We start from the raw sequence: 14,444 nt of genomic DNA, 5'->3' as shown, positions 1-14,444 counted from the left end.
ATCTTTTCATGTGTCTGTTGTCCTTCTGTATGTCTTCTTTGGAAAAGTGTTCATGTCTTCTGCCTATTTTTAATTGGATTATTCAGTTTTGGGGTGTTGAGTTTTATAAATTCTTTATATATTTTGGATACTAACCTTTTATCAGCTATGTCATTTGCAAATATCTTCTCCCATTCCATAGGTTGCCTTTTAGTTTGTTTCCTTCACTGTACAGAAACATTTATTTTGGTGATGAAGTCCCAATAGTTTATTTTTGCTTTTGTTCCCTTGCCTCAGGAAACCTATCGAGAAAGAAGTTGCTATGGCCAATGTTAGAGTTTACTGCCTGTGTTCTTCTCTAGAATTTTTATGGTTTCGGGTCTCACATTTAGGTCTTTTATCCATTTTGAATTTATTTTTGTATTTGGCATAAGAAAGTGGTCCAGTTTCATTCTTTTGCAGGTTGCTGTCCAGCTTCCGCAAGACAACTTGTTGAAGAGACTGCCTTTTTCCCATTGTATATTTTTTCCTGCTTTGTCACAGATTAATTGACCATATAGTTGTAGATTCATTTTTGGATTTCCTATTCTGTTTGATCGATCTATGTGTCTATTTTTGCACCAGTACCATACTGTTTTGATCACTACAACTATGTAATATAATTTGAAGTCTGGAATTGTGAAGTCTCCAGCTTTGCTTTTTCTTTTCAAGGTTGCTTTGGCTATTAGGGGCCTTTTATGGTTCCATATAATTTTAGGATTTTTGTTCTAGCTCTGTGAAAAATGCTGTTGATATTTTGATAGGGATTGCATGAAATGTGTAGATTGCTTTGGGTAGTATAGACAGTTTAACAATATTTGTTCTTCCATTCTATGAGCAGGGAATGTTTTTCCATTTCCTTGTGTCTTCTTCAGTGTCTTTCATCAATGTTTTATAGTTTTCAGAGTTCAGGTTTTTCACCTCTTTGGTTAGGTTTATTCCTAGGTATCTTGTTTTTGGTGCAATTATAAATGTGATTGCTTAATAACTCTCTGCTGCTTCATTATTGGTGTATAGAAATATAACAGATTTCTGTATGCTGATTTTATATCCTTTATGGAATTTGTATCAGTTCTAGTTTTTCAGTGGAATATTTTGGGTTTTCTATATAGATATCAGATCATCTGCAAAGAGTGGAAGTTTGGCTTTTTCCTTACTGATTTGGATGTCTTTAATTTCCTTTTGTTGTCTGACTGCAATGGTTAGGACTTCTAGTGCTATGTTAAATAACCAGGATGTCCACTCTCAGCATTGTCTTATTCCTGACTTTAGGGGAAAAGTTTTCCATTTTTCCCCATTGAGGATGACAAAAAGCCATGGGTTTTCATACGTGGCCTTTATTATGGCCATATATGCCTTAATCTACTTTGTTGAGGGTTTTTATCATCAGTGGATGTTATACTTTGTCGAATACTTTTTCTGCATCTATTGGAATAATCACATGGTTCTCATCCTTTCTTTTATTAATGTGACGTATCATGTTGACTGATTTATGTATATTGAACCACTCTTGCAACCCAAGAATAAATCCCACTTGATCGTGGTGAAAGATTCTTTTAATGTATTCTTGGATTCAATTTGCTAGTTATTTTACTGAGAATTTTTGCATCCATGTTCATCAGGGATATTGGCCTGTAGTTCCTTTTTAGTGGAGTCTTTATCTGGTTTTGGTATCGGTGTAATGCTGGCCTCATAGATTGAATTGGACAACTTTCCTTTTTTATTTTTTGGAATAGTTTGAGAAGAATAGGTATTAACTCTTTAAATGTTTGGTAGAATTTGCCTAGGAAGCTATGGGGCCCAGGACTCTTGTTTGTTGGAAATTTTTTCATTACTGATTCAATTTCTTTGCTGGTTATATAAGTCAATTAAAGTTTTCTATTTCTTCCTGTTTCATTTTTGGCAGTTTGTATGTTTCTAGGAACTTATCCATTTCTTCAAGGTTGTTCAATTTGTTAGCATATAGTTTTTCATTATATTCTAATTATTTGTATTTCTGTGATGCTGGTGGTTTCTCCTCTCTCATTTGTGATTTTATTTATTTGGCTCCTTTCTCTTTTTTATAAATCTGGCTAGAGGTTTATGAATTTTATTATTTTTTTCAAAGAAATAGCCCTTTTTTTCACTGATCCATTCTATTGGAGTTTTAGTTTCTGTATCATTCATTTCTCCTCTCATCTATATTATTTCCTTCCCTCTGCTGGCTTTAGGCTTTGTTAATTTGAGATTTTTCTTGCTTCTTTAGGTAGGCCTGTATTACTATATGCTTCCTTCTTAGGACCACTTTTGCTGCATCTCAAAGGTTTTTGACCATTGTATTTTCATTTTCATTGGTTTCCATGCATTTTTGTAATTACTTTGATTTCCTGGTTGACCTATTGGTTTAGTAGCATGTTGTTTAAACTCCATGTATTTGTGGTCTTTCCAATTTTTTTTTTCCTTGTGGTTGACTTCTAGTTTCATAGCATTGTAGTGAGAAAAGGTGCATGGTCTGATTTCAATCATTTTGTATTTGTTAAGGCCTATTTTGTGACCTAATATGTGATCTGTTCTGGAGAATGTTCCATTTGCACTTGAAAGGAATATGTATTCTGTTTTAGGATGAAATGTTCTAACTACAGCTGTTAAGTCCATTTGCTTTTGCTGATTGAATCTGGTAGCTCTCATGGGATTTCTGCTTTTTAAAAAAAAATCTTAGTTCTCTTTCCACATCACTTGTTCTAATTTCATCTGCTGTATCCTGTACCTGTGCTCTCTAATGCCATCTTCATCTCATTCATAGAATTCTTCAGCTCCAGAATTTGTTTGAAATTTTAAAAAAGAACAAATTTCTTTGGTAAAGAACTTTTTTTCCTGAGTTCACTGAATTGCCTTTTTAGTTTTCTTGTAGCTTTTTGAATTTCCTCATAATGACTATTTTGAATTCTTTATCAGTTCACAATATTCTGTGCCTTGGAGTTTCATTCCTGAAGAATTATCATTTATTTTTGGTAATACCATATTTCCTTGTTTTTTTTTGTAGTGTTTATTACTTTAAATGCAAAAGCAGAGGTGCATATCCTTTCTTTAGTGAAGAATCTGTTCACTTTTGCTGTTACAGTTCAAGTGGCTGATGATTAGAAACTTTTCATGTCCCAGAGGTGGTGCTATAGCTCAAGTTTTTAGTTTCTTCTATGGGGGCTGGGGACTGCACTCAGCATACAAAACGAGCTGACAGAAGGGGTGCATGGACTTACAATGTGGGGCTTAGGGGGGGTGCACATGGCTGATAGGGGGATTCTCCAGCGTGGGACTCCAAGAGGTCCACAGGTGGACCTTCTGCAGACAGCTGGAAAGACATTCCTTTGGTTGGAATTCTTTGTCTCGTTTGATTGGTTTTCTTTTTTGGCCTCTTCCTTTCTTTTATTTCCTCCTGGTGATGGAGATCCCTCTCAGAAATCCAGGGTCCTACTGGAGAGAGATGGGTCACTTCAGCTTCAACCCCTGCCAGCGGGCAACCACTTTTGCTTTCCACTCCCTCTAGCAGAGAGGTAGCTACTCACTGCTGCCAACAAAAACCTAGTATATTGCCATGACACCCTTGGAGAAAGTGTTGGTGGGCTCCAATGTAACTGTAACCCAGGAGACTCTAGGCCAAGGGTGGGAGGTGGTCCTGTGAGACCAAAGGAGTCTAAGGCAGACTGGACAAAGCATCCATGGCTGGAATCTGCATTAGTTAAGTTTTTACAGTGTAGCAACTGAACTATCAACTATCTGTAGCCTTTCCCCTCCTTGCATGGCCAGCGTTCTAAGGAGATCAAGGTCTGCCATCCACATATTCTTTGTTACAAAGAAGATGCTCCAGGTTGGCCATCCCCAGAGCCCCTGACCTTGAATGCTGAATGACACATTCTTCTATATCTTCTGCTTGATGAGCTACAGAGGTAGGATGGGTTCTATATATTCTCAGGATAGTGATTAACAAAAGCATTCAGGATGTGCCTGTACAAACCAGCCATCTAGTGTATACCACACAGTTCCTCTCTCTCCTTTGCCTCCAAACTCCTATCCTGCTGGGATCTTCTGTCACGTTGGCTAAACTTCTATAAATTCTCTATCTCCTTTGAGTGTTCACCCAGTTTTGTGCTCTCCAGGTTCCCCCTTTCCTGATCATAGCAAAGGGAATTGAGGCAGGTTCACTCACTCCCTTGGATACACAGTCTCCTCCCCGAGGTCCTATCCACACACTTTCAGATGCATATGTGGGTAGAAGTTGCCCAGGTGTCATGGTGTGCTATGCAGAGGCACATTTATTTGGTTATTGACGTACAATTAGTTGTAAATCAAAGGTAAGAGGAAAAGGAATTCATGCCACCGTGATGCTAACTTCACTCTAGAGAAGTCCATATTGTGCTTCTTGATCTGGGTGCTGTTTTCATGACAGTAACCAATTTACAAAAATTTATAAACATGCATCAAGCTGTATAGTTGGACATAGGTATACTTTTATACATGTATGCAATACTTCAATAAAAGTTAAATGTGATTCCATTATTCTTTAAGGTATGTAGCCAAAAAAAAAAAATGAAAGCAAGGATTCATAGAGATTTACATACCTATGTTCATGGCAGCATTATTCACAACAGGCAAAAGATGGAAGCAACCCAATTCTCCATCAGCAGATGAACAGATAAACAAAATGCTCTATATACGTAACACTGGAATATTATCAGCCATAAAAAGAAAAATTCTGATACATGCTATAATGAGGATGAATCTTAAGGACATTATGCTAAGTGAAATAAGCCAGTCTCACAAATACTGTATAATTCCACTTATATGAGGCAGGTAGAGTAGTCAAATTGTAATGAAAGAAAGTAGAATGATGGTTACCAAGGACTATAAGGAGTTAGGAATGGGGAGCTATTGCTTAATAGGCAGAGAGTTTCAGTTTTGCAAGATGAAAGGAGATCTGTGAATGGATAGTGGAGACAGCAGCAAAACAATGTGAACGTACCTAACCACTTTTAAGTTTGTTTTGAGAGAGGGAGGGAGAGAGAGAGAACACGCGTGCGAAGGGCAGAGAGAAAGAATCCTAAGTGGGCTCTGCACCACCAGTGCAAAGCCTGACACAGGGCTCAAACTCACAAACTGTGAGATTGTGACCTGCGCCAAAATCAAGAGTCAGACACTCAACCGACTGAGCTGCCCAGGTACCCCATACTTAATTACCTTTAAATGGACAGTCCAGTGGTATTAAGATGGCAAACTCTTATGTGTATTTGATCACAACTTAAGTCAATGTAATAACCCATAAATAAATGTATCTTAATGATGTTATCAACTTACCTCTGGTAAACATTCCAAAAATTCACACCTCTTAATCGGGCTATTTTAAACCTTACCTTTTCAATCCTGGTGAACACAAGAAGTGGAAAAAGCCAGCAATGGACCCTCCCCAAGCCAGTAGGGTGAGATGCAGAACACTGCTTTCCACTCATGTGGGACCTCATTCATTCCATTTATACTGGCAACCCCCATGACTATAAATGGACATGCTTGGACATCATTCATCCCATTTATACTCACAACCCCCATGTGAAGAAAGCAGGTTAGATAGTTCCGTTACACTCATTTCACAGTTAGGAACACAGACCAAGAAAAAAACAATCACAAAGAAACAAGATTCAAATCTTCTGATACCAAATTCAAGCTGGAAATCATCCTCCTAGGACCCTCAAAATTGTTACTAGACTTGAAAAGCAAATTCAGTTTACAAATTCATTTTTTTGCTTCTATTGTTCCCATAATAAAATGCTTTCTAGAATGCAGATATTTTTTATATGGTAAAAAAAAATTCACTTTTTGACTTGAAAACCTTTTATTTAATTTATACAAATAACTACTAAATACAAAAAGTAGATTAAAACAAAATAGTTATTTTTTTCTGGCAGAGTTTAAATGCACATAATGGATAATTCCGAAGAAAATGCATTTTCCCCACAGCGTTCAGGACTAAAATTCTACTGAAATCTTTGCTTCTAAATCAGTAATATATTCGGTGGTGTCACATGGGTAATGGCTAAATACATTTCTGCATATGAACTGAAAAAAGTTACAGTCTACACACATACAAATGTGAAGCACTTAAAATGTGAATTTAACTGATAATAAAAGAAAATGTCCATTTCAGAGTATAGTGTTAAAAACATTTCAGTAATAAAATCATAAGACCACATAAAAATAAGCTTTAACATATGCACGGAGCAGTTTTGTAAAAACTGCTGAGTGCACAAGTAATAAATAATTTGCAAAGTTGTGTATAAACAATTCCTAATGTTCAGCATCATTGTAAACATCCGCACATGTGTAAAATGCAGCAAAGTCTGACATTACGTTTTGTTTTGCCAAATTGAATTCCTATTATCCAAAGACAGACCAGTGGAGTACGCAGCCAACGTTTTGGCAAGTTGGGTCTTTAAAATTAAGAGTAACAGTGCAAGTAAGGAATGCAAAGAATTCCTAGTGCAATAAAGAAGAGAAGCACAGGCAATATTGCTGATAAAAATTCACCACCTCCGTGAGTTTCCCATGGGGAGAGTCTAGGAGACTTGTGAAGGATCTGCAAAGCCACTGTCTTAATGCCCAGATCTCTTTTAGGATTTCTCTGTGTTCCTCCAGTTCCCCTACCTTTGCAACAGCGTCTGTCCCACATTAGTCTCTGTAGTGTGAACAGTTTGTGAAATGCCCAGTTCACGGTCATTGAGCGAGGTTAGGGTGGTTTTGGTGTCTCCCCCGCACGCGGCTGGGTAGAATGTCTGCCTCGTCAAAGCAGCCACTTGCGGAGGGAGACAGATGGATTCTGTTCTGACGGCCGGTCAGGCCAGCATTAGGTCCCAGCTGGACAATGACAACGACAAATCTTCCTTTTTGACACCGTGAAAATGTCAACAGTCCGTTTTCAATTTGTCTAGGGAATTATCAATTTTGGTCAAAGTCTTTTTGATCCGCAGAGCTGTGAGTCTCGCGGATGGGTTCTGATACCAGCATTCCTTCATCAGCTTGGCCAGAGAGGTTAATGTCTGAGGAGAAAGAAACAAACACCACAGTTAAAACAGTGGCTCTTCAGCGGCCCCAGAAACTGGGTGGATGTTAAGCGATGTTCCCGCCACCTTCTTTAAACAAATAATCAAGGCCTTGACTGCCGGATAAGGAGCTCCTCTTCAGTTTCATGAACCCTGGCCTCTGCACTCCTCCTTTCACCAGCTGATTTTTGAGGTAAATTACATGGGATGGGCTGCACCCCCTGATGCTTTATGTTTGCTAAAAGAGATCATGCTACCCCTGAGTTAATAATGAAATCTGCAGATGGAGTCATCTCTCCATGTTTCAGATTTGCTGCTCCCAACGGGAAGCAATAAGAATCTTGAGCCAAACAGCTTCTGTTTGGAGTTTCAGATATGCAGTGATGGAAAAGAGGTTCATCTCTTGTTTTACTTGTGAAACTGCAGTCCTAGGGCTAGTGGCATAGTAATGAGTCTCCTAACTACTGGAGTTAGTCAATAGTTGAAATTCTTGTGAATATTATCATTTATTAGCGAGATCAATCAGAATGCTCTTTCAGCAACGAGACCGTTTTGTGAACCTACTCAATTAGGTCTAAGGCCCTCCTACATAAAATAGAGAAAGCAATAGATAAGGCAAATCATTCAGGAGTTATGTTATTTGCTTGCTCTGGACTTTCACCTAGTAAAAAGGTGAAGATAGTTTTAGAACTAAGAAACTGACACTCTTACCGGGTCTGAGAACCATCTATTGGGTATGTTTGGCCTCTGTTGATCCACACAGACCACCTTTCTCATATCTTCAAAACTTGGGTCATTGGGAACCACATCATAAAATGGTGGCTTGTAATCCTCCACAATACCTGCACACATGGACAAGAATTGTGTTGGTTAGCAAGAGAGCAGAAGTCTCCCCTAGGATTTTACTGATCGGTGCCACAGATTATAATGTGGTAGGAAAAAGTACTGAACATCTTCTCTTCATGGTGATTCTGAAAGCTACAGAATAAGTGGAGAACAAGGTAATAAGTAATTATTCTTCCTCCAAATCTGCCTAGGAATTCTGTTGGAAGAAAATGTGGCTACTACTCATGTAATTACAATGTTGATAAAATGCTCCAAGAGTGCATATAAACAACTCTAGGATACCCAAAATGTAACAGAGGACAAAATTCCTCTGGTGGTCAAAAAGAGACAACATTCTGTACAAGATGGCGATATAGGAAGACCCTGCCTCATCTCCATGGACACCCCAAATCTACACCTATTTATAAAGCAATTCCTCCTGAAGAACTGAGTGCTGAATGAAAAGCTTCTGTACAACAAAAGACCACAGAGTATGGCCAGAGAGATGGAGACAAGGCAATGAAAGGAACCCTCCCCACCCCCAACACTGTTGAACTACTGTGGGTAGAGATAGCACCGAGGGACCATGAACAGGTTGGTCTCCTCAGGGTACAGAAAAAAAAAATGCCAAAGTTTAAAAGATCAACTAGAATATAAAAGATCTAGCCCTACAACTCCAACAAATGCCAGGGGATCTGCTGGAACTCTCTCTCAGTCAGGGGCTGGTGTGAACACCACTCCTTAAGTGCCCCCCAACCTTGATAGTGCAGACAGGAGTGGGGTCTTGGCACCATTGCCAGGCTACGGCCTCGGTGAGCCCCAGGCTCATAGCCTACACCAGTCCCAGCCATCCCAACCAAGGCAACCACACACTGAGACACCCCTGGTCAGCACTTACTATGGCTCCAGCCCTCTGGCTAAATTACCCAGGAATACTCCAGATCCACACCACTTAGGCTCCAGACAACTTACCAGTACCACCAGTACACAAGACCCTGGAGCCCCAAGCCTATACCTGTTTAAGCTCAAGGTAACCTAACAGGGTGCCCTCTTCATGTAGCACAACACTTTAACTCCACTTACCTTGCCAGGATTCCCTCTGTAGGAGTACCCTGGAATGACCTGGCTTGCAGCCACTTCAGCTGTCCTGCAAGGATGCCTTCCATGCAGAGAACCCTAGGAACCCACAGCTGGCATCCTCTGACAGGAGAGCCCCAAGACTTCTGACCAATTCAGCTCTGGTCATCCCATCAAGGCAGCCCCAGCACAGATCAGACACAGCTCTGGACAGCCAACCAAAGTAACTAGACAGTCTCATAGGGGAGGACCATAAAATAGACCATCCTTTCAAGCTTAGCTGTTCTCCCTAATTCATAGAAACACTGAAAGCCAAGCAAAATGAAGAGACAGAGGAAGATGCTCCAAAAGAAAGAACAAGAATATACCTCAGAGAAAGAAGTAAACGAAATGGAAATAAGCGATCTACCTCATAACGTGTTCAAAGGGATGGCCATAAAGTTGCTACTGAACTGGAGAGAAAAATGGATAAATTCAAGAAGAATTTCAACAAAGAAACAACCAGTCAGAGTTGAAGACACAATACCTGAAATGAAATCTATACTAGAGGGAATCAACAGTAAATTGGAGGATGCAGAATGGATCAATTATCTATTGGAAAGCAGCCAAGCTGAAAAGGAAAAAGGAAAAAAAAATAAGGATAAGTTAAGACATCTCTTAATATCACAAAACATCTGCATTATATGGGTCCCAGAAGGAAAACAAAAATGGGGCAGAAAACTTTCCTAATCTGGGGAAAACAGACTTCTAGGTCCAGAAGCACCAAAAGTCCTGAACAAGATGGAAACCAAGGAATTCCATACCATGACACATGATAAGTAAAATGTCAAAGAATAAAGATAAGGACAGAAGCAAATAGTTACATAAAAAGGGAAATGCCATAAGGCTATCAGCTGATTATTCAGAAATTTTGCAGACCAGAAAGGAGTGGCAAGATATAGTCAAAGTGCTAAAAGGAAAAAACTTCTAAAGTCAAGAATGGCTCTCCTTAAATTCTAAATAACCTTGCTGGGAAAGAGTTCCCAGACAAAAGTTAAAGCTCATCATTACTAAATAGACTTTATAAGAAATGCTAACAGGACTTCTTTAGGTGGAAAAGAACAAGGAAAAAAAAATAGAAGAAAATTATGAAACTAGATGATTATTATAAACATGCCATATATATATCTCATGGTAAATACAAAACATAAACCTATAATAGTACACAAGAAATACAAAGCCAAGCATTGCTAAAGAAAGTCATCAGTCACAAGGAAAGAGATCAAGAAAAGACGAATGACAAAAACAACCAGAAAGCAATGAACAAAATGACACGGGTACACACCTATCAGCAAATACTTTTATTTTATTTTTATTTCAATTCAAGTTAGTTAGCATACAGGGTAGTAAAGGTTTCAGGAGTATAACCCAGTGATTCATCATGTCCACAGAACACCCAATGCTTATCCCAACAAGTGCCCTCCTTAATGTCCACCACCCATTTAGCCCATTCTCCCACCCACCTCCTCTACAGCAACCTTCAGTTTATTCCCTGTTATTTAAGAGTCTCTTACAGTTTGCCTCACTCTGTTTTTATCTTATTTTTCCTTCACTTCCCCTATGTTCATCTGTTATGTTTCTTAAATTCCACATGAGTGAAGTCATATATTTGTCTTTCTCTGACTTATTTTACTTAGCATAATATCCTCTCATTCCATCCACATTGTTGGTAAGGGCAAGATTTCATTTTTTTTTTTTTTATTGCTGAGTAATATTGTGTGTGTGTGTGTGTGTACAGACGACCTCTTTATTCATCAGCTGATGGACATTTGGGCTCTTTCCATAATTTGGTTATTGTTGATAGCACTGCTATAAACATTGGGGTGCATGTGCCCCTTTGAACCAGCATTTTTGTATCCTTAGGATAAGTTCCTAATAGTACAATTGCTGGATTATACGACAGTTCTATTTTTAATTACTTTGAGGAACCTCCACACCATTCTCCAGAGTGGCTGCACCAGTTTGCATTCCCACCAACGGTGCAAAAGAGTTTCTTTTTCTCCACATCCTCGCCAAACTCTCTCGTCTCCTGAGTTGTTAATTTTAGCCATAGTGACAGGTATGAGGTGGTGTCTCATTGTGGTTTTGATTTGATGATGAGTAATTTTCTCTGATGATGAGTAATGCTGGGTATTTTCATTTTTGTTAGCCATCTGGATGTCTTCTGCCCATTTTGTCACTGGATTATTTGTTTATTGGGTGTTGAGTTTGTTCTTTATAGATTTTGGATACTAATGCTTTATCCAATATGTCATTTGCAATTGTCTGCTCCTATTACCTTGGTTGTCTTTTAGTTTTGTTGATTATTTCCTTTGCTGTGCAGAAGATTTTTATCTTCATGAGATCCCAATTGTTCATTTTGCTTTTGATTCCCTCGCCTCCAGAGACATGTCTAGTAAGAAGCTGCTATAGCCGAGGTCAAAGAGGTTGCTGCCTGTTTTCTCCTATGGGATTTTGATGGTTTCCTGTCTCCTATTTAGGTCTTTGATCCATTTTGAATTTTTTTATGTGTATGGTATAAGAAATTCCAGTTTCATTCTGCATGTCACTGTCCAGATTTCCCATGACCATTTGATGAAGAGACTGTCTTTTTTTTCATTGTATATTCTTTCCTGCTTTGTCAAAGATTACTTGGCCATACATTTGTGGGTCCTTTTCTGGGTTCTCCATTCTGTTCAATTGATCTATGTGTATGTTTTTGTGCCGGTACCATACTGTCTTTATGAGTACAGCTTTGCAATACAGCTTGAAGTCTGGAATTGTGATGCCTCCAGCTTTGGTTTTCTTTTTCAAAATTACTTTGGCCTTTTTCAAAATTACGTGGTCTTTTCTGGTTCCATACAAATGTTAGAATTGTTGGTTCTAGCTCTGTGAAGAAACACTATTGTTATTTAATAGGGATTGCACTGAATGTGCAGACTGCTTTGGGCAGTATCAACATTTTTAGCAATATTTGTTCTTCCAACCCATGAGCATGGAATGTTTTTCCATTTCTTTGTGTCTTCTCCAATTTATTTCATAAGCTTTTTACAGTTTTCAGCATATAGGTCTTTTACCTCTTTGGTTAGGTTTATTCCTAGGTATCTTATGGTTCTTGGTGCATTTGTAAATGGGATTCATTCCTTGATTTCTCTTTCTGCTGCTTCATTATTGGTGTATAGAAATGCAACCAATTTCTGTATATTGATTTTATATCCTACAACTTTGGAGAATTCATATCCATTCTAGCAGTTTGTGGGTGGAGTCTTTCAGGTTTTCCATACAGAGTATTGTGTCATTTGCAAAGAGTGAAAGTTTGACTTGTTTGCCAATTTGGATGCCCTTTTGTTGTTGTTGTCTGATTGCTGAGGCTAGGACTTCTAGTACTATGTTGAACAACAGTGGTGAGAGTGGATATCCTTGTCATGTTCCTGACATTAGGGGGAAAGCTCTGTTTTTCCCCATTGAGGATGATATTACCTGTGGGTCTTTAGTATATGGCCTTTATGGTGTTGATGTATGTTTCTTCTAAATCTACTTTGTTGAGGGTTTTTATCATAAATGGAAGCCATACTTTGTCAAATGCTTTTTCTGCATCTATTGAAATGATCATAAGAGTCTTATGCATTCTTTTATTAATGTGGTGTATCACGTTGATTGATTTGCGAATACTGAACCAGCCCTGCAGCCCAGGAATAAATTTCATTTGATCATAGTGAATAATTCTTTTAATGTACTGTTGAATTTGATGTGCTAGGATCCTGTTGAGAACTTTTTCATCTAGTTTCATCAGGGATATTGGCCTGTAATTCTGCATTTTAGTGAGGTCTTTGGTTTTGGAATCAAGGTAATGCTTCACAGAATGAGTTTGGAGGCTTTTCTTCCATTTCTATTTTTTTGGAACAGCTTGAGAAGAATAGGTATTAACTCTGCTTTAAATGTCTGGTAGAATTCCCCCTGGGAAGCCATCTGGCCCAAGACTCTTGTTTGTTGGGAGATTTTTGATAACTGATTCAGTTTCTTTGCTGCTTATGGGTCTGTTCAAATTTCTATTTCTTCCTGTTTGAATTTTGGTAGTGTGCGAATTTCTAGGAATTTGCCCATTTCTTCCAGATTGCCCAGTTTGTTGGCATATAATTTTTCATAGTATTCTTTTATAATTGTTTGTATTTCTGTGGTGTTGGTTGTGATCTGTCCTCTTTCATTCATATCTATTTGGAACCTCCTTTGCTTTTTTGAGAAGTCTGGTGAGAGCTTTATCAATTTTGTTTATTCTTTCAAAGAACCGCCATTTAGTTTCACTGATGTGCTCTACTGGGTTTTTGTTTGTTTGATTCTATATCATTTACTTCTGCTCTAATCTTTATAATTTCCCTTCTTCTGCTAGCTTTCAGCTTTATTTGCTACTCCTTTTCTAGCTCCTTTACGTGTAAGGCTAGCTTGTGTATCTGGGACCCTTTTTGCTTCTTGAGATAGGCCTGAAATTGATTTCCTATTAGGGCTGCCTTTACTGCATCCCAACAGGTTTGGACTGTCATGTTTTCTTTTTGACTTACTTCCATATATTTTTAATTTCTTTAATTTCCTGGTTTTTGAATTCATTCTTTAGTAGGATGTTCTTTAACTTCGATGTATTTTAGGGCTTTCCAAATTTTTTCTTGTGGCTGATTTCAAGTTTTATAGCATTGTGTTCTGAAATATGCATCATGTTCTGAAAATATGCATGGTCTGATCTCAATCATACCTCAACCCCCTGTTGAAGGCTGATTTGTGACCCCGTTTGTAATGTATTCTGAAGAATATTCTATGTGCACTTGAGAAGAATGTGTATTCTGCTCTAGGATGAAATGTTCTGAATGTATCTGTTATCTGGTTCAATATCCTTCAAAGCCAATTGTTTCCTTGTTAATTTTCTGCTTAGATGATGTGTCCATTGTTGTAAGTGGGATATTAAAGTCTCCCACTATTGTATTAAATGAGTTTGTTATTGATTTATATATTTGAGTGCTTTCAAATTGAGGGCATATTTATAATTGTTAGATCTTCTTGATGGATATACACTTAATGATGATGCAATGCCCTTCTTCATCTCTTGTTAGTCTTTGTTTTAAAGTCCAGTTTGTCTGATAAAAGTATGGCTACTCCAGCTTTCTTTTAAAATCTAGTAGCAGGATAGATGGTTCTCCATCCCCTCACTTTTGATCTGCCGGTGTCTTTAGGTATAAAATGAGTCTCTTGTATATAGCATATAGATGAATTTTTTAAAATCCATTCTGATACCTATGTCTTTTCATTGAAGCATTTAGTCCATCTACATTCAGAGTGATTACTGAAAGATATGGATTTAATGCCATTTTGTTACTTGTAGAGTTGGTGTTTCTAGTGATGTTCTCTGGTCCTTTCTAGTCTTTGTTGCTATGGTCTTTCTTTTCCCCTCCACTC

General features: G+C 38.1%; 1 protein-coding gene across 4 annotated transcripts in view; it reads right to left on the bottom strand.

Moving 5' to 3' along the window:
* Positions 1–229: 229 nt before the first annotated feature.
* ACVR1 (activin A receptor type 1) overlaps positions 230–14,444 on the bottom strand; it is a 145,377-nt gene continuing 131,162 nt past the window's right edge. For all 4 annotated transcript variants that reach the window (XM_060626764.2, XM_078451283.2, XM_078451282.1 and 1 more), the window contains exons 9-10: positions 7,794–7,924; positions 230–7,079 (exon numbers count right to left, since the gene is read on the bottom strand). In XM_060626764.2, the coding sequence (XP_060482747.1) occupies positions 6,945–7,079; positions 7,794–7,924 (266 nt within the window). In that variant the 3' untranslated portion in view covers positions 230–6,944. The remainder of the gene's footprint in view (positions 7,080–7,793; positions 7,925–14,444) is intronic.

The sequence above is a fragment of the Panthera onca genome, chromosome C1 (assembly GCF_046562875.1).
Source record: "Panthera onca isolate mPanOnc1 chromosome C1, mPanOnc1 haplotype 2, whole genome shotgun sequence".
Taxonomy (NCBI): Eukaryota; Metazoa; Chordata; class Mammalia; order Carnivora; family Felidae; genus Panthera; species Panthera onca.
This window is presented reverse-complemented; position numbering and strand designations above follow the sequence as displayed.